Below are 18,818 nucleotides of genomic sequence, written 5' to 3'. Positions count from 1 at the left end.
AAGAAATGGATCTTGGTAAAATGAAAATCAATTCAGATCCCATCCCTCCTTACAACTCTTCAGCGTTTCCTTATCAAGGCTCATGTGAACCCCATGCCCCTTTCCAACTTATCTCCCAGCAACCTCCCAAAACCCCTTGTGCTTTTACCCGCAGACAGATCTGTCTCGGACCCAGATGATCCACACTCTAAAAGGGCTTCGCCAGCCCTGACCAGTGCAGCTCAGCTGGTTGGGTGGCGTCCGGCAAACCGAAAGGTTGCCCGTTAGATTCCTGGCCAGGGCATATGCCTGGGTTGTGGGTTTGGTCCCCAGTGGGGGAGCATGTGAGAGGCAACCGATTGATGTTTATCACTCACATCGATGTTTCTCTTCCTCTCTTTCTCCCTCCCTTCCCTTCTCTCTCTCAAAATAAATAATAAACCTTTCAAAAAATAAAAATAAAATGACTCCCCCCATCCCACCCACCTGCCACCGTCCAATCACTGTCCACCACTCTCTCCTCTTGCTCCAGAGCATTCCCATGTCTGCTGCCTTCACAGACGGGCCAGAAGCCCTCGTGTGAACTGGTGTGTTAACAACACACACAAGACACTGTTGTATAAAGTATCTGTTCACTTGTGGGTCTTTCCAACCAGTCAGTGAATCTGAAAAGGTGGGGATTTTACCTTTTCACGTATCTGTCTTTAGCAACAAGCACAGCATCTGGCACAGAGCAAGCACTTAAGACATTTTATTACGCAAAAGAGAAGGAGGGAGGAAGAGAAGACCAAAGGAAGAGAGCAAGACGGGGAGGGAGAAAGGGAAGGGGGGAGGAAAGAAAGGAGGAAGGAAGGAAAGAAGGGAGGGAGGGAGAACGGGAGGAGAAAACCTACGGATTCCAATGTTCTTTTGAAATCCTATAAAGACTGGAAAACATGATGGGAAGGATGACATTTGAGTTTTCTTCTATCAAGCTCATGATGTATTCATTATTCCAATAATACAGTGCCCTTTCCGCCACCTTCAGGGGAAAAAAAAAAGAAAAGCACAGAGATAAAATAAAATTGTAAATCTCCAAACAAAAGTATTTAAGGTTATTTTTATATCATTCAGTCAAATGCAAAATTAAGTATTAATCACACTCAACATTTTTGTGGATTTAAAATATTTCAGAAAGTTATGCAGTGGTCCATCAATGTGGGGAAGGAAACGACGATTTCCCTACCTATGTCTATTCTCCTATCATACTGCCTGCCCGTTTCATCAGATTCCACAGTTTTCTGCATAGCTCCCAAGCTCCAAACACCTTTATTCCCTGTGCCACACTGTTTCCCCATCACTGTAACCCCCTTCCTGGCTCACCTCTGTCACCCACACAGCACGTGGCTGCCATTCAGCCCATTGTTGCTGAGGAAAACCCAACTGCCCATCACTGCAGAGCAGTCTCCATTGCTGAGCACCCTCTATGGTGGGCGCTGTGTCTGCCCTGCAGAGGGAATACCCCACCTTCACCAGCCCCTGAGGGTAGTTACTATTGTGCCTACTGTGCCTACTGGGCAGGGGGGGAAACCGAGGTTCAGAGAGATTGGTAACCTGGCCAAGGTCACGTTACTAGTAAATGGTAACGTGCCCGGACTCTTTCCAGAGTTCATTTCTGTCTCCCTTCCTTTGAACTAATTTAGCCAGGAGAAAGTCACTCTGCTCCCAGACTCGGGGACAACAGTGAACACAGGCCTGCCTGCTACCTCACGTCCCTTTTCTCTTACTACCACACTATCAAATGGCTCTATGAATGCAACGGACACCTCAAAAATAATCTAAAAATCTAAAATAATAAGAATCATGAGCCAAAGTCTCCAAAAAATCTAAAAACTCTAAAAAAGGGTAGTTATATAAACAAAGGGAAAAGAGTGGCTTTTTTCATTCCATTAGATTAAGAAATTATGTTTTAATTTAATAAATTAAATTTAATCTTAAATTAATTTTAATTTAATAAAAACGGTACAAGATGCACCCAACAACAGTCCGTAAGAAATTAGGAACCTTCCATTCTCATTATTCAACCTCATTCACAAACTGTCCTGGCACGAGAGGCACTCGGCCCTGAGAGCACACAGAAACAGTCACTACTGAATGCTCACTCTATGCCAGGCACCGTGCAAAGTGCTCCGCATACGTGTTACCTAATGCTCACAACCAACGCACAGAGCAGGTACCATTATGTTTTGCAAATGAGAAAACTGAGGCTCAAGGTCACGTGTCCAGCAAGTGGCAGACTCCAAAGTCCTTGCTCTTAACCTCATCATTCTGCTATCCCTACGGAGCTCGTACATCGGTGGGGAAAGGAGGAATCTATGAGCCTGTCCCGGGTGAACTGTGGTAAATGTCGTGTCGGACACAGAAATAAAGTGCTGGAAGGAAGGGCAGAAAGAGCCACCCAGATGATGTGGGGGAGGGAGCGGCAGGGTTGCAGCACAGGAGGTGGCATCTAAGCTGGGCTTCAAAGAATGAAAGGAAAGGGCATTCAAGGCTGAGGGAATTACAGGAAGGGAGGGCACAGGCACCAACACGGACAGGGTGCCCGACGACCACGAAGCCCTTGGTGGGTCTCAGGCAGGCAGAGCATGAAGCAAGGAAAGGAGGGGAGAAAACCAGGAACAGGACAGGCTGCTCTGAAACTTACAACTGAAGGGGAAATTTTTAGAGACCATGGAGGATGCTGGTAAAGAAGGAGGGTATCTAGGCTTTTGCTGCATCCAATAACGAGCCACTTAACGCTAACAAGTATTCTAATCTGTGTACATCTGTATGTTAACTTGTAAATCATTTACAGAGAGACAATATCCAGGTAAAGCCCCTTAAAGAGGAAAGGTGTTGTTTATACAAAGTGAAAGTTAACACATGTGACACTAGAACAGAACCACCCCACCCTGGGACCCGCTGTCCTCCTGCACACACGGTGGCACTGTCTCTCGCCAGGAACCTTCCAACCCAATGCCACACCTGCGGTAAGAAGTGACAGGTATCTGGCTACACAGAGAAGCACCAGATAAATGTCTGCTGGGAGAAGAACCTCTTTACTTTCCCTTCTTTTGTTCTCAGTTCTACTTCTGTCAGGTAATTTAAAATTCTTTTTCTTTCTGCTATGGACTGAACTATGCCATGTCCCCACTCCCCGCCGACTCCTGTAACGAAGCCCTAACCCCCAGTGAGTGTATTCGGAGACATAAGATAACTCCGGTTCAGTGAGGTCAGAAGGTGTAAGCCCCTAATCCGACAAGCCAAGTGACTTTACAAGACGAGAGAGAGCACCTCTTTCTAGGAAAGGCTTTGTGAGGACAGGTGAGAAGGCAGCCGTCTGCAACACAGAAAGCCAGCCTTCCCCACAGCCCGACCACAGTGGCACACTGACCCCAGACTTCCAGCCTCCAGAACTGAGAAGTGACTTGTGCTGTTCAAGCAACACAGCCTGTGGTGTTCTGTTAGGGAACCCGCTATGGTCTAAACGTTTGTGTCACCTCAAAACTCGTATGTTAAGATCCCCACCCCCAAAAGATGATGGTCCTAGTAGGCAGAGCCTTTAGAAGGTACTTAGTCATTAGAAAGGAGCCTTCATGAATGGGTTCAGTGTCTTTCAAGAATCCCCGGAGAGCTCCCCAGCCCCTTCTGCCACATGAGGACACAGCAAGTCTGGGGCCCGGAAGAGGGCCCTCAGCTAACCACGCTGGCACCTGGACATCAGACTTCCAGCTTTCTGTTGGTCACGAGCCACCCGAGGTGGTGTTTGGTTAGAGGAGTTGGTCCCACTAACACAGCCCTTGCCGACAAAGACCCTCTGCCTCCTGAGTTTCTGAGAATCCCTTCATCCTCTCTGGTGATACTCATTTCAAAAGATTCCTGCACCTTGCCCTCCATTACACCAAACACACTCACAAAAACTGAAAAATAAGTTAGATAATCCAGATGTTTCATGTTTGAGCACCCAAGCATGTATAATATGCAAAACACCTACACAGTATCCTGAATTTTTTTAAATCTAGACAAGTGTTAGATCATCTGAATGCAATGGCTCACATAATGGTTTCTGCTCTTAGGGGTTTTATTTATTTTTTAGCTTTGTGGGACAGTGCCAAGATTGTCACAAGGCCACTGACGTGACCTACTGGGGTGTGTGCAGCGAACAGCCAGTGCCTCTAACTATGCAGGATGATGGCAGCGCAGGGAACAAGCCCAGCATCGAGTCCACTGTTTGCTGCGTGGCTCTGTGCTGCCAACTACAATCTGAACGAGCTCTCCACACCGGCAGGCAGTATGAAAAGAGCCAATTCCCTACTCTGTAACTTGGACCTTTGCTGAGATAGCAAAGGGTAAAACCTGCTGTGCTTTCACCCCAGATTACCCACTTCCCTCTGGCACAAGCTCCACTGCAGCCATGTAGCCAGGGCCCGGCTGAGAAGAGGGCTGCCCAGGTTCACCTGCCCTGTATTCTCCCGGAGTGGCCACAAGGAGGCAGGGTGGTGCCACAGGAAGGTCCTGACAAGAAACTACCTGCTGACTCCCTATTAACTTGGGATCTCGAGCAAATTATTCTAAGCCTCATGTTTTTTTTCATCTACAAAATGGGGTGGGGAGGAGGCATCATAAGATAATCTGAATTTTGGAAATAATGTATGTAAAGCATTTAGCACAGTGTAAAATATTAGAGTCCTTTTTCCCATAAGCTTTCTTTAGTGCTCTCTCTTACACACTATAGGAACTCCACCAGTCCACCTCTCACTCAGCTACTTTACTCGAGACGAACTATTTCCCACTTTGAGCACAGTGTTCACATCTGTAAAAACCATGCTGGCCTCCGTGCAGGGCAGCCGTGAGAACTAAAGATACTGAGCAGAAAGAACCATCACAGGGGCTGGTGTGTAGCAGGTCCTTGAGATAAAGATAAAGGCGCCTACTGAAAACATTATTATCATGTGAAAAAACTGCAAGTAAGTAACAACAGGTAGCTAGGGTCTATTATATTTTTTTCAGTACCAATAAAATTTTACCAAAATAATATGTGTTGCATAGGCCACTCTGGCACACGCCCTCCTTCCCACTAACCTGAAAATGGGGGCTAGATACACACTTGGCAATTTGTTTAAACAAAGGTTCTTGAATTTTAACAAATTGTGAAGGTTCAATCACATCCAATATTTCTTCCAGCTCCCCAAGGAACATAACCTGTAAGTACATGCAAAACACAAAATGTCAGGCACTTTACTAAACAAATCCACAGCAATGATGGGAATTAAGGAGAGTTCACACTGTTTTAAGCAAAATTTACACGTAAGACTAAACATAAACAAATCAGGTGTTAACTCGTGTTAGATGTTCATTCACAACGAATTCACCAGAAGGTACTTGCTGAGAGCAAGTCCCCTACGTTCTATGGAAAAAATGTTGGAGAGACTATTTTGGGAAAAATATGATGTTAGGTCAACTACACAGAGCAAGGGCACTGAGACAAAGCAGCAGGGCCCTGAGAAACAGACGGCCCTGGGGGGCCTCTTCTCTGCTGCTATCAGCCCAGCTACCTGCTCCCTCACCCACTATTTTTAAACAATAGGGTGTAGCTGTACTGCATGTGTGTACGCAAGTCTAGGTAACAGAACGGAGTCAGGGAGATACAAGGGAGCAGATTCGCCTGGACAAAGGTGCCCTTTTTACCCTTAGCACACACTGACCCAATCTGCACACTTACACACGCGCATGCACGCATATACAGTTGCTCACTCTCAAGCACAATGAATCCCGTGACCTTACAAAACTGCTTTCAGATCACAAAACGGAGCCTCGTAATAAGTATAATCAAGTGTTTTACATGTAATGGAAAACTGACAGAGAAATAAAAAGCAGTTACCTATTTAGGCATGAAAAATAAATACCTCAGAAAAAATTAAGTTTGCAATTAAAATAAGAAAAGTGACAATGTCTTCACATTACAAGATACATATAGATGACAATGTATGCTTTTGATTTTACCTAACAGGTAAAATTAAATTTAAATACCGAACAGGTATTTAAAAATTAGATTAATTTTCTGAAATTGTATGAAGTACGGTTTTTGAGAACTGAAACTGATTTGAGAAAGGAGGGGGTTTCTGTTAAAAGCAAAATCTAGTAGACCCTTGCCATTTGTCAAGATACATCCATTTTCTCTAAATTTTTTCCAAACTGTAAAACTAACAGCTGACCTTTGCAGGGAGGTGCATTTTCACATGGTTTCTAACCTTTTGGGAGAAGGGGCACAGATCTGGTACCCAGTTAGGCTCACCCCCAACCTGAGAGACTCACTCTCCACCCCCCACAACAACTTCACATGCACGTGCCCGGTTAGGTCTCAACCAAGCACAGATCACTGCAGGGGAGCGGGTTCTGGGGCCGCCTGTAAACAGCTCACACTGGAGGTCTGTGATACAGTTTACAACTGCACTTAGCACAATCCCACCTACACTATGCTTTGAAGTGGGTATTTAGGCAGGTTGCTCTAGCATCTACCTACAGTGACAGCAAAACCTCCTCCATACTATGAAAGTGGCCGCTAGGAAGGTGACACTGAGAGAGCTAGACAGTTGGATACATGACTTGGGCTTCCATGGGACTGAGCAGCACTCTGACAAAAGTCCAGGGTTCAGCCCTGGCTGGTGTAGCTCAGTGGATTGAGCACGGGCCTGAGAACCACACGATCGGGGTTCCATTCCCCGTCAGGGCACATGCCTGGGTTGCAGGCCAGTTCCCAGCAGGGGACACACAAGAGGCAACCATACATTGATATTTTTCTCCCTCTCTCCTTCCTTTCTTCTCTGAAGATAAACAAATAAAATCTTAAAAAATAAATAAATAAATAAAGTCCAGAGTTAACCAAATGGGGAGCTGGACTCTGGCCTAACCATCTCCACTTAGCATGCTCCAGCAGGCTACTTAACTTCTCTAGGATCAACTTCATAGCCAGTGAAGTGAGAATATTTACACTTCTACCTTACAGAGCTACAGTGAGGACTAAATGAGTGAACGCATTTTATACATGCTTATTAGCTCAATGCCTGGCACTCAGCCAAGTATTTAGTAAGCTATTAACACACTGAAAGAAGCACTTACCTCTTTCTGACTACATGTTTTGGGCCAAAATTTCATTAACCCCCGAATAACCTAAAATGATAAGGAGAAAAAGAAATGACACTTAATTTTTCATATAAACTCCATGAAAAGTGATCCATAACTCAAACATATGGAAAAAAATACTTACTGGTTCTGTGAGTGAAGGATCTTTCTCCAGAAACTGTACTATGCAATATGCCAGCTGGAGAAACATAAAAGAAAGAAAGAAAGACAAAAGTGGAAATTCTAAATACTAAGAGCACAAAAGATATATTAGTAAAACTTTCTAAAGAGTTTCCAGATTCTGGTTTTAGTAACCTCATGTCCAATTCATTTAAAAAATAAAAATATATAAAGCAAAATAAAAAGATTGATACTAATAAGGTTCCAGGAAAGATTTTTTAAAAAGAACATTGGGACATGAACTAGCCAGCTAACAAAAAGCAGAGGTGAAACAGCACATTAAGTATATTCTGAAAGTAACTCATCTACATACAGTTCAATCTCATGGGCTTCCTTTCACTCCTCGCTAACGTTAGCAGTACTGGGTTTCACTGTGGCCCCAGAAGAGTCCTCTGTGAGGAGCAGGCTCTCCCCCAACCCCTGCTGACGGCCTGACGTGGCACATGCAAACTACAGCAGTTCCAGGAAGATGCAAAATGTTCTACTGACAGTTACAACCTGGAGAAATACGAGTTTCACATCTGATAAAACTCACCTAGACAAGGGATCCTTTAAATGATCACAAAATGTGATACTCTGTGCAAAAACTAGAGGCAAGATTTGTAAAAGGACTGGTAAAGATTCTTGGACAAAAAATCCACTCTCGCGAAACAACATTTTGAGGGTGTTCTAAATGAGAAGCATATGGACTAATTTTTCCTCGAAATACAGAATTTCACATTTAAAGAGGAACACTGCTCAGAAAAACGTGTTACATTTTTATGCAAACTCAAAACATTCCCTCTGGGGGGAAGGGAGAGTCGGAGGTTTCAAATACTAAAATACAACGCCACAAGATCACCTCTCTCCCCTCTGTGACAGGCTTACCATGCAAGGCAGTGTTAAAGTGGAAATCTGAGTGGGAACACGTCAGGGTATGCTTTTTAAAGTAATGGAGGGTAAAAAATAAAAAGATGTGAAAATACTGATTTATTTGTGCGAGTATTTATTTGTGTGTAGAAAGTTAGACACTTGTGAATGAACTAGAAGAGGGAGCAAAGGGCAACTTACAGACTATTGCAAAATAAGATTGAAACAAAATGTTTGAGAACATTCAGAAATGACTGTCCATGTCCAAAGATCTAAATCTGAAAAGCCCATGTATACTGTTATATACAGCATGTTCAATATATAATTTTGTGAGCGGGCAAGTCATCTAAATCTTCTGAAAAATGACAGGACTAAATAAATGCTCCTTCTACTTGAAAAATATTCCCATGAGTTTCCTATGCACTGAAAAAGTTATATACACATTTTCTTTGAGGAATATTTTAAACTTTAACAAGTCTTTATTAAAAAAAATTAGCCCTGGCTAGTGTAGCTCAGTGGATTGAGCACTGGCCTGCAAACCAAAGAGTTGCTGGTTCGATTCCCAGTCAGGGCACATGGCTGATTTGTCAGCCAGGTCCCCAGTTGGGGTCATGTGAGAGAAAGAAAATGGTGAAACACAATGGTGTTTCTTTCCCTCTCTTTCTCCTTCCCTTTCCCTCTCTCTAAAAATAAATAAATAAAATCTGCAAAAAAAACTTAAGTAAATATCACTATCAAGAAAACATCGGGTTTGCAAACTTTACTTTGCTTCTAAAAAAAGTAGTTGCACAAAATTCTACCTGGGCGTGGAAGAGTGACAAGCTCCTGACAGTATGCAAAGGGATCAGCACTTTCACCAGAAACTGTTTGTGTTCTGCCTTAAGAGGTAAAGCGAAGCCATTGATAATACTAGGAAAAAGAAGAGAGACATGAATTAGCAATGTTACCACAACAAGCTAAACTAAGACAAACTGTTCTGGTTGAGATGAGGTTAAATTTTAATCCTTATGATAGGTCCAGAGCAACCCAAAACCCATCCCAGAGGCTTTCAGGATTTCTTAGCTCCTTCAGAGAATACACTGAAGGAAATTGAAGAGCAGATAATTTGCTTGTGCTCTCCCCACACAAGCTCCTGTGCTCCTAAACCTAGTTGGACAGTCGGTCCCAACATCTTTTGTATCAACAACTCTTTATTCTTCCTCCCTCTTTTCCTTCCCCAAGTAACTGCCTGCCTTGCCCACTTATGACTTTTTCCATTTCCAGACATCACTCCTTCTTGTGCCTGACATCTGTGCTCAGCCCAAGAATACCCTGGAGCCCAGCCTAGGGAAGGCTGCAGAGAAAACCATGTGACTTCACCTTCGTTTTCTCCTCCAATTAGGAGGAGAGACTAAGTAATCTCATTGTTCAGTTACATTCGCCTCCCTTGTGTGTAGAAACCTACAACAGCTGTCTCTTTCCAATTCATTCCAATACGCCAAGGAACAGCTGTTCAAGAACTACACCTGGGTACACGGTTCCCTTGAAAATGGCAATGTTCCCCATCTATTATAAACTTGCTTTCAAAAGATTTGGCAGAGGACAGGTAGCCTGGAAACTAACAAGAGTAAGATGTCTTGGGGTAACTGGCCTGATTGCAATCAGATGCGCCGTCTGCGCAATGAGGGATATACTGCTAGCTCTTCCTGTCATCCCCGGAGAATGAGCAGCGCGTAACTGGGGCAAGGGGAACGAGGGCCTGTGTTTCAGAGAGGCAGCTGGGAGACATGCTAGAGCACAAGTGAGAACATCCGGTGTGTGTACAGCAAGAGATCTAGGTCAGCATTTCCCGGCACCACCTGAACCTGACTTACAGAATGACACTCAACTGAGATTAGCAATTTGATAAAGATGTGCTTACCTTCCTAATATTTCCAGCAGTTCAGCTACACCATTGAAGTGTTCTGTTTCATAAACAAACCTTTGGGGGGTGGGGGGGAGGATAAAGTCAGTCTAGTAATGTTCAAATATTTCAGGTTTACTTATTACTTCTATAAGACCACTAATTTTGCTTCTCCTTCTCCTCCCTCCTTCCACTTACCTTAGAAAAATATTGTTAATCTGTTTTCGGATAAATGCTCTAAGACCAAGAAACTTGCCATAGATTCTGTGTAAGACTGTTTTTAAGTAGTCCCGTTCCCGGGGGTCTTCGCTGTCAAACAGCTCCAAAAGCTGTTGTAAACAAAAGAGTGTAGTGTGAAAAGTGGTGTCAAGAAAAAAATTTAGGAAGTCTGCCACTTGTTATTCAAAATCCCTTCCTCCCTTCTTCAAAAATTCAGTGAGTATCCATTATGTGCCGGGCACAGTGCTAGCCACTGGGGATACAGTGAATCAGTCAAACAGGGGGCTCATACTCCAGTGAAGAGATACACAACAGCAATCACCACAACAATAATATATCACAGCACTTAGTACAGCTGTCAGGCCATTTTCTAAGCAATCTAGTCATATTACTGCTCCCCATTTTACAGATGAGGACATTGGGGGCACAGAGATGTTAAGTAAGCTTGCCGGTGGTCTCAAAGCTAGTAAGTGGTAAGAGTAGGATTTGAACTCAAGTAGCTGAGGCCCTAGAGTGCATTATCTCAACCACTTCACTACTATGACCTAAGCTACCTGCTGAGTTTATGTTCTAGTGTACAGTTAACATAAGCCTTCAGCTCTACCAGAGCATTCCAGTGAATGAACAACCTAAACCAGAGCAAACACAAACAAGTCCCCAGTGATTCGGGCAATGTTTCTTTCTAGATCTTGGTTCTTGTTACATGGGTAAATAAATAAATATCTTTGTAAATATTCACTGAGGTGAACATTCACAATTTCTGCATGTATGTTATACATGAATAACATTTTTAAAGTTCCCAATCACTTGTAAAGTCAGTAACTCAATCCTGATAAGATCTGACCTTATCAGGATAAAAAACATTATGTCAACACAAAAACTTATACATAACAGTTCACAGCAGCGTTATTTATAACAGCCAAAAAGTAGGAAGAACCCACATGTCCATTATCTGATGCACAGATAAGCAAAATGTGCCACAATAAAATATCATTTGGTCATAAAAAGGAATGAAGTACTGATACATGTCACCACATGGATGAATCTTGCAAACATCATACAAAGTAAAAGGAAAGCCCTGGCTGGTGTGGTTCAGGGACATGGGCACTGGCCTGTGAACTGCAAGGTCACCAGTTTGATGCACAATGAGGGCACATGTCTGGGGACCTGGCCCCCGGGTCCCCAGTTCAGAGTGTGTGAGAAGCAGCCAATCTACCAATCGATGCTTCTTTTGCACATCAATGTTTCTCCCCGCCACCTTCTCCCTGCCTTCCCCCCTCTATAAAAATAAATATCTTCAAGGAAAAAAAAAAGAAAGAAGCCAGCCACAAAAGGCCACATACAGTATGTAATTAATACTATATGAAATGTGTAAATATTTAGGTGAAATGTACAGAATAAGCAGCTTCATGGAGATATAAAGCAGAATGAGGAGAGGCTGCTAATAAGTATAGTGTTTCTTGGGAGAATGACAAAAATGTTCTGCAATTACATAGCAGTGATAATTACACAACTCTGTGAATATACTAAAAAACAATGAACTGTTAATTTTAAAAGGGTGACCTTTGTGATATATGAATTATATCTCAATAAAGCTATTTTTTTTCTAAACAGCAGGCAGGTTCCTGTAGCTGAAGAACAAACTTAGAGACTGGTTTACATCTTACTGAGTTCTTCACACATTCATTATCATAGCAATAAAGCAGAACTCATACTTCTAGTGTTGACTTTACAGCAAAACATTTCAAGAGCATACAGACAGCAAAAAATCAACGCACACTACCCTAATTACCAAAAAGCTATTAACATACAAAAGTATGATTTTAGGTGATTAAGACATGAGGCTAAGACTGACAGAGAAATATTACACTCTGTGGGCAGTATCCAAATAAATTATCTACTTTTGTTTGGTGTTTTTCTTTGAATAAAAGGCAGAGTTCTAGACCAAAAAATAAGGCCCTTCAAATGATGGCAGGAAGCACAAACTGAAGGATAGTCTTCAAAAACGGCCAGTGAGCCCTGGCTGATGTGGCTCAATGTATTGAGCGCCTGCCTGTAAACCCAAAGGTCACCGGTTTAATTCCCAGTCAGGGTACATGTCCGGGTTTTAGGCCAGATTCCCATTTGGGGATCCGAATGATGTTTCTCTCAGACACTGATGTTTCTCTCCCTCTCTTTCTCCCTCCCTTCCCCTCTCTCTAAAAAAATGAATAAATAAAATATTTTTTCAAAAATTGTCAATGAGACATGCAATTTTTTGGCTACACAATGTCATCTATCCACCCAAAAAACGAATATTTAAACTAAATGTGCATGCAGACACAATCTGCTTTCAGAGAACCTAGTCTAATGAGGGATGGTGGCAAATAAAGATCAAGATAGGTGGTTCAGGATGCTGTACGAACACACAGCAGACATATTACTCTATTGGGGGAAGCTGAGTGATCAGGGAGGGCTTCCGAGGAAGTGTTCACAGCAGATTCAATACCACATGCCTTCACCAGCCACCTATCTGAAAAGTCAATACTATTAAAATACCTGCCGTATCTCTGCCCACCTGGCCACGCAACCAGTCAATTAATCAATCATCAATGCCGGGAATGTCCTCATTGCTGGGTGCACGCGCGCGCACACACACACAAGTAAGCAAACTCGAGGCCGACAAAAAAGCAATGAGCACGTCAACTACCCATTTGCACGGGGAACAGCCTGAGAAAGAACATGTGACCCTACAGGCAAAAAAAAGGCCCCATGGCTCAGCACCTCTTATCACCACACGCACAAAGTGACAGAAGATCCCTAACCAACACCCTATTCCTTGTTAACAGAATAATTAACCTTTTGAGTTCTATTTTTTCCTTTGATTCCTATTTTTAAGTGCTGTGGAAGGGTTTAGTGAGTAATTTGCAACAAACACAAAAGGTTTGAAAGGGTTGCACTTCAGCAAAACTTGACTCAACTATGCTTAAGTATTATTAATCTTGCGAGTTTAATAAAAACAGTAATTAAACAAAAATTATTGAACTAATATTTTCATTAGGGCCTTAAAAATGCATTACCAGTCACCTAACTGGAGTCATTTACAAAGCCACAAGCATTATATATATCACATTCTATGAGGAACAAGGATAAATTGCAGTATATAAACTACTTCCCTGTCGTTCTGCAGAACACATTCTTGATGACTCTATGATGTATGAGATAAAGGGAACAGTGTAACAGTACACGTGCCAAAAAGGGGGAGAGTAGGATGAGGAGCTGATTTTGAAAACAAAATATGTACGCTTAGTCACATATAAACTCCAAACACCCCCCACAAAAATTTAAAAAAGCAATGAGAAATATAATACAGCATCTGTATATGCTTAGGTGAACTGTGTCCCTTACAATGTAACAGGCAACTGGTTGTCAGAAAAAGAAGCTGGATAATTTCCAAGGTCATTATGGAGAGAAGACAGACCTGTCAACACATGGAAGCTAACAAACAGGGATGAGCTGTGCGATGATTTAACAAAGAAACCCTCCTCTGAACCTCATAATAGACCAACAGTGAAATGAGAATAGCAAAATGAACAAGGCATTAAGGGTCTTGTTCCTCTATCCTCTATCCTCTATCCTCCTGAGCCCTCTCCGAATAAAAGAATGAAGGTGGAGAGTTAGGGAATAAGATTGGAAGAAACTACAAGGCACAGAGGACTAAAGTTCAGATTAGACAAATTTGCACATTTTCAAAGATGGAAAGTGGATGGCGAGGAGTTGCCGCTTTCTCCACTCCAAGTGTTTTTCCATTCTGCCAGCAGGGAGGGAAGCCAACAAGAAGCAAGCCAATTCACAACAGAGAACCCTTAACAGGCTTCAGGACTGAGGACACCAGATATATCTGGTGGCAAAGGTGTAAGGAGCTAAAAACAGGAAGGCTGGTTGTAAGTTTGTAGGAGTAACAGGACCTCCCAGATCCCTGTCCCATGCAGTGTGCTGAAGACTGACCATCGAAGTCTGGAGAGAATTAATAAATGAGCAAGTCTCTAGTTTTGGGGACACTGCACACAGCTAAGTGAAGCGCTCATGGAAAATAATGGGGTTAAATGAAACTCTCCATGCTGAAGAGTGAGACCTTTGCCAGCCCCCTTCTTTGACTAAGCTTCCCAGTGAAATGGCAAGGTCTCTGCCCAATATGCCAGGTCTCCCACACATGAAAGCATGACTACATGCTCATACACAGGTTCTAGGAGGCTTTTTTGGGTGGAAATTGTATTTTTTAAATTTATGTAATCTTTATTATAAGAGGTTTTTTGATGACTAACAGGTAACTATAAATATTTTAAGTCAAAGATCACCAAATATTCTACCATAACAGATGAAGACCAAAATAATCATAAAGAACTCAGAGGAAATAGACACAACGAAAGTAGTAGGAAAAAAATACGGAAAAGAACCTGTAACAGATTCAGAAGTAAATATACTGAATCCCTGAAACAAAAACAACACACTATTACAGATGAATACTCAGAAAATGAGAGCTTTTGAAACTCAAAATGCAAAAGAAAAAAATTCAGAAGGACTAGAACATTAAAATGAGCAAATCTATGCTGAAAGTATAACCTGAACATGAATATAATACACAGAAGATAAGAAAACTTGAGGATCAATCAAGAAAACATGACTAATAGGAATTTGAAAAAGGTACAGAGAAAGAAAGAGAAGGAAGGAAGGAAGGAAGGAAGGAAGGAAGGAAGGAAGGAAGGAAGGAAGGAAGGAAGGAAGGAAAGAACACAGAAAATTAAGAGAAGGAAATTATCTGAGGAAGAATTCAAATCCCCAAATACAAACTTCACCATATAGAGGGCCCTTATGTCTCTTCACAAGGCACGAACAAAGACCCACAACAAAGCACACTCTGAAATTTCTGGACACTGGGAACAAAGAGTAGATCTCAAAAGCTTACAGAGAAAATCAGCCACAATAAAGGACAAGCAGTTTGGCTGGCACAGGCCTTTTCAATCCCAACACTGGGAACTGGAAGACAATGAAGCAATTCCTCAAAACTTCTGAGAGGATATGGGTTCCAACCTATAAATCTATGCATAGTCAAAATGTCAATCTAGTATGTGGGCACAATAAAGATGTCTTCAGAGAAGTAGTTCTAAAAAATTTTGTGAAGTTCTGATTTATAATGAGGGATATATATATTTTGGCCAAGGTTCCTGACATAGCTCCTAAAACCCGTGGAATTTCGTAAGTGATGAGGAAAATAAAGGTTAGCATGTTAATCAGGTTAGTTCTCAGAGGGCACCTAAGTACTGGGGCAGGTTGCCAGGAGAACCAATTATGTGATAAGAGGGTGGGAACTTTGAGCCCATCTACCTGACCCTGAGAGAGGGGAAGAGGGGCTAGAGGTCGAACCCATCACCCGCAGCCAATGCGCTAATCAATCACTCCTATGCAACGAAGCTTCCATAAAAACCCAAAGGAAAGGAGCCCATAGACTGGCTTGGTGAACACGGGAAGATTCCAGGGAAAGGGGCATCTCTTCCATTTGGTTCTTCCTGAATATATCCTTTTATAATAAACCAGTAATCTAGTAAGTAAAATGGTTCTGGGTTCCATGAGCTGCTCTAACAAATTCCTCAAACCCAAGACAGGGGTCATTGGAACGTCCAATCCATAGCCGGTCAGTCAGGGGCACAGATGAAAGCTTGGGCTTGTGACTGGCACCCGAAGCGTGCGGGGAGGATTTGGGGAATGGAAGCAGGGGCAGCCCTGTAGCACTGGGTTCTTAACCTGTGGAATCTGACCCTATTTCCAGGCAGACAGTTGTCAGCATTGAGGTGAATTACACAATACCCAGCTAGTGTCTGAGAACTGCTTGTTGGTGTGCCCCTCTCCCAACCCACAAGCTGGGTCCATAGCCCCTTTAAATCTACATCCCATTCATACTTTTAGGAATCATCTAGAAGATACATTGCACCAAAACGAAAAAGAGGAAACTAAGCAGGTAAAGACACAGTCCAGAAGAGGGCGAAGGGAAGTCCCAGGATGACTGCTGTGGACTCGGGGTGGCCTGGCTCCAAGAGGGTGGCCCTTGAGAAAATGCTTGGCACTAACAGACAGCCGATGCTCGGGCCACACTGAGGATGTTCTCAGAGAAGTGACGGATGAACCGGTGAGCAATGCAGAGGAAAGCAAGCAAGTAAAGAACACGGCCACTATTAATCCCAGAGGTTTAAGGTGGGGGATGTCCTGTAAGAAATGTAATTATAGCATAGTATGTGCCTTGGCTGTGAACAACATGTACACAGCCATACTGATGCAAACATCACTATCTGATTTAATTAAATTTTGTGGCATAACTGTGTTGGAAAGATGTAGAGAAGGGAGATGTAATGGGAGACAAATAATGGTTTATAGTAGGAGTAGCTAAAATCTAAAATGAAAAATCAAGAAAATCAAGTTTAAGGATGTTATTTTAGAAATGTGGAGATAAACATGAAGACTGTTAGAAGACTTGAATAAGACCCTGGGGTGGGGAAGGATGAGGCAGGGAATTGCTATTTTTCATCATAGTCATATAAATATATTTGAGTTTTTAAAATTGACATTACTTTTTTACTTAAAACTATTTTTAAAAATTAAAAGCAAAAGATGGGAGACAAAAAGAAGCCCAACTGTTCTCTGCTACAATAAAGAAGCAACAGCCCAGCCCTATTCCATGTAAAGAAAGATTCTAAAAGAGCATCAGAAATCCTCAAGTAGATCATCAATAAAATTAGTATTCTAACTGTTTTAATCCAAACTAAAATCAGATCTCCATATTTCTGGCTTTATTTTTAACCTTATCCATTCTACTACTTGAAAAATCCTATCTTCCTAATTCCTTCGCCTTGAACACATAATTAATGCACATGGAGAACCAGCCCAGAAGCAAGAAGAAAGAGCCAATCAATGGCAGTCTGACTCCAATGAGTCAGAAAAAAGCCATAGGAAATCAGCCAGCCAATGAGAAGCCCAGGGAGGACAAGGGAGCAAAGTGCTGCACATCTAGCAATCTCAGTTCAAAGCCCCTACGGAAACTCGATATAAAAATTTCTAAGATGTAAAGTCATACAAATATGAACTTGACCAAGCCACAGGGTTTTTTTCTTCCTAATTTCAGGCATTCTTCTCACAAACTAGGAGCCCATCTCTTTGCCCTCAAACACTCTACCTAATTCAAGAAAGCCTGCGATTTCTACCTTTAAGACAACCAATTTGGTCAGCATTTCAAGAAAGCTCTTATGCTACCAAAAGACACACTTCGGGGATGCAGGGCACAAAACCGGCAACAGAGTCCGCAGGTCTCAGTGCTGAATAAAAATGCAGTGCTTCCTGTTCAAAAATTATCAGGAGTTTCAAGCCACACAGCAAGGTGTTAAACCAAGTGCCAAGCCCTTCTAAGCCCGGGCTTGTGCCACTACCCAGGTGCACACCTACGAAGCTGCCTCTGGATGCAGGATGCAAGCAGTGGCGCCCTTTGTTAAGGTCTTCGGGGTGATCTATCATGAATTGGTAACGGCTCTCTGATAAAATCCTAGTAGAAATATATTCTCCAGTTTTATGGTTTCTGCTATAGACTCAGAGAGAAATGTAAACATTTTAACATATTCAAGAAACTTGTTCAGAAAATAGTTGTTTGTATTAGAGTCAAAATTCAAGGCCTCATGGAATTTATTTCAGTTTGGAACTTAAATTTTTTAACAAGCTGTTGTGTCCAATTTGTCTTGAGATTTTAAAAACACAACAAAAGGTCACTTTTAAGAACAAGCTGGCTGATTTGCATAACTTGCATAATAAATAAGGTACCTTTCTGCTAAGCTAACTGCAAATGTGATATACAAATTACTAAATAGCATTCTCTAGCAGTACATATATTTATGGGGATACTTGAATAGTAATGTGTCTCTTAGCAACCACCGTCCGCTTTTCAGATTTACAGAGTGGTTGAAAGCAGTCTTTACAAATACACTGCTACATTCTTGCCACAATAACCCACCCAATAAAATACTTCAAGGTTTGGCGATTCATTTCGGTCTAAAGCTGAGATAACAAAGAAACCACTTTCCAAACCATCCTAACACAGATGAAATTACCATTATGAGGAGTGGACAAGCCTACACACTTACAGCTATAGAAGGCAGTCAGTTACCAGGCAAGCTAAGTCCAAAATCAACATTTCCATAGACACAAGTGCACTATGTAATCAACGGACTGTCTCTGACAAATCTGACAGCTTTCTTATGTAAAGTCTTAGCTTAAGTACATAAGAAATGCTAAAGGTCATGTAAATCTAGATTTAATAAAAACTGCAATAAATTTAAGCCAGTCAATCTTAAGTCAAAAACAGCAAAGTGGTCAAAGGTACAAGTCATAGACTGTTTTGTGGGACCCACACAAAAATCTGGATTTTCAGCTTATCTTAAAAAATTTGATCTAGCAACACTTGGCCCACTTACCCTACCGGCCCGCAGTTAACAGGAAAGGGCTGGCAACGGGGTCCAAACTCTCTAACTCACCAGTGTTTCCATCACTCCTT

General features: G+C 42.2%; 1 protein-coding gene across 3 annotated transcripts in view; it reads right to left on the bottom strand.

The window, feature by feature from the left end:
- Nucleotides 1-18,818, bottom strand: part of PPP2R5E (protein phosphatase 2 regulatory subunit B'epsilon) — a 150,913-nt gene that overhangs the window by 10,828 nt on the left and 121,267 nt on the right. For all 3 annotated transcript variants that reach the window (XM_037031501.1, XM_037031502.1, XM_037031503.1), the window contains 7 exons: nt 10,229-10,359; nt 10,049-10,108; nt 8,949-9,057; nt 7,265-7,318; nt 7,117-7,167; nt 5,080-5,199; nt 873-1,000 (listed from right to left, as the gene is read on the bottom strand). In XM_037031501.1, the coding sequence (XP_036887396.1) occupies nt 873-1,000; nt 5,080-5,199; nt 7,117-7,167; nt 7,265-7,318; nt 8,949-9,057; nt 10,049-10,108; nt 10,229-10,359 (653 nt within the window). The remainder of the gene's footprint in view (nt 1-872; nt 1,001-5,079; nt 5,200-7,116; nt 7,168-7,264; nt 7,319-8,948; nt 9,058-10,048; nt 10,109-10,228; nt 10,360-18,818) is intronic.

The sequence above is a fragment of the Sturnira hondurensis genome, unplaced genomic scaffold, assembly GCF_014824575.4.
Source record: "Sturnira hondurensis isolate 20B ecotype Veracruz unplaced genomic scaffold, ASM1482457v3 Scaffold0021143, whole genome shotgun sequence".
NCBI classification, from domain to species: Eukaryota; Metazoa; Chordata; class Mammalia; order Chiroptera; family Phyllostomidae; genus Sturnira; species Sturnira hondurensis.
Note: the sequence above shows the minus strand (reverse complement) of the source record. Positions and strands in the feature narration are given on the sequence as shown.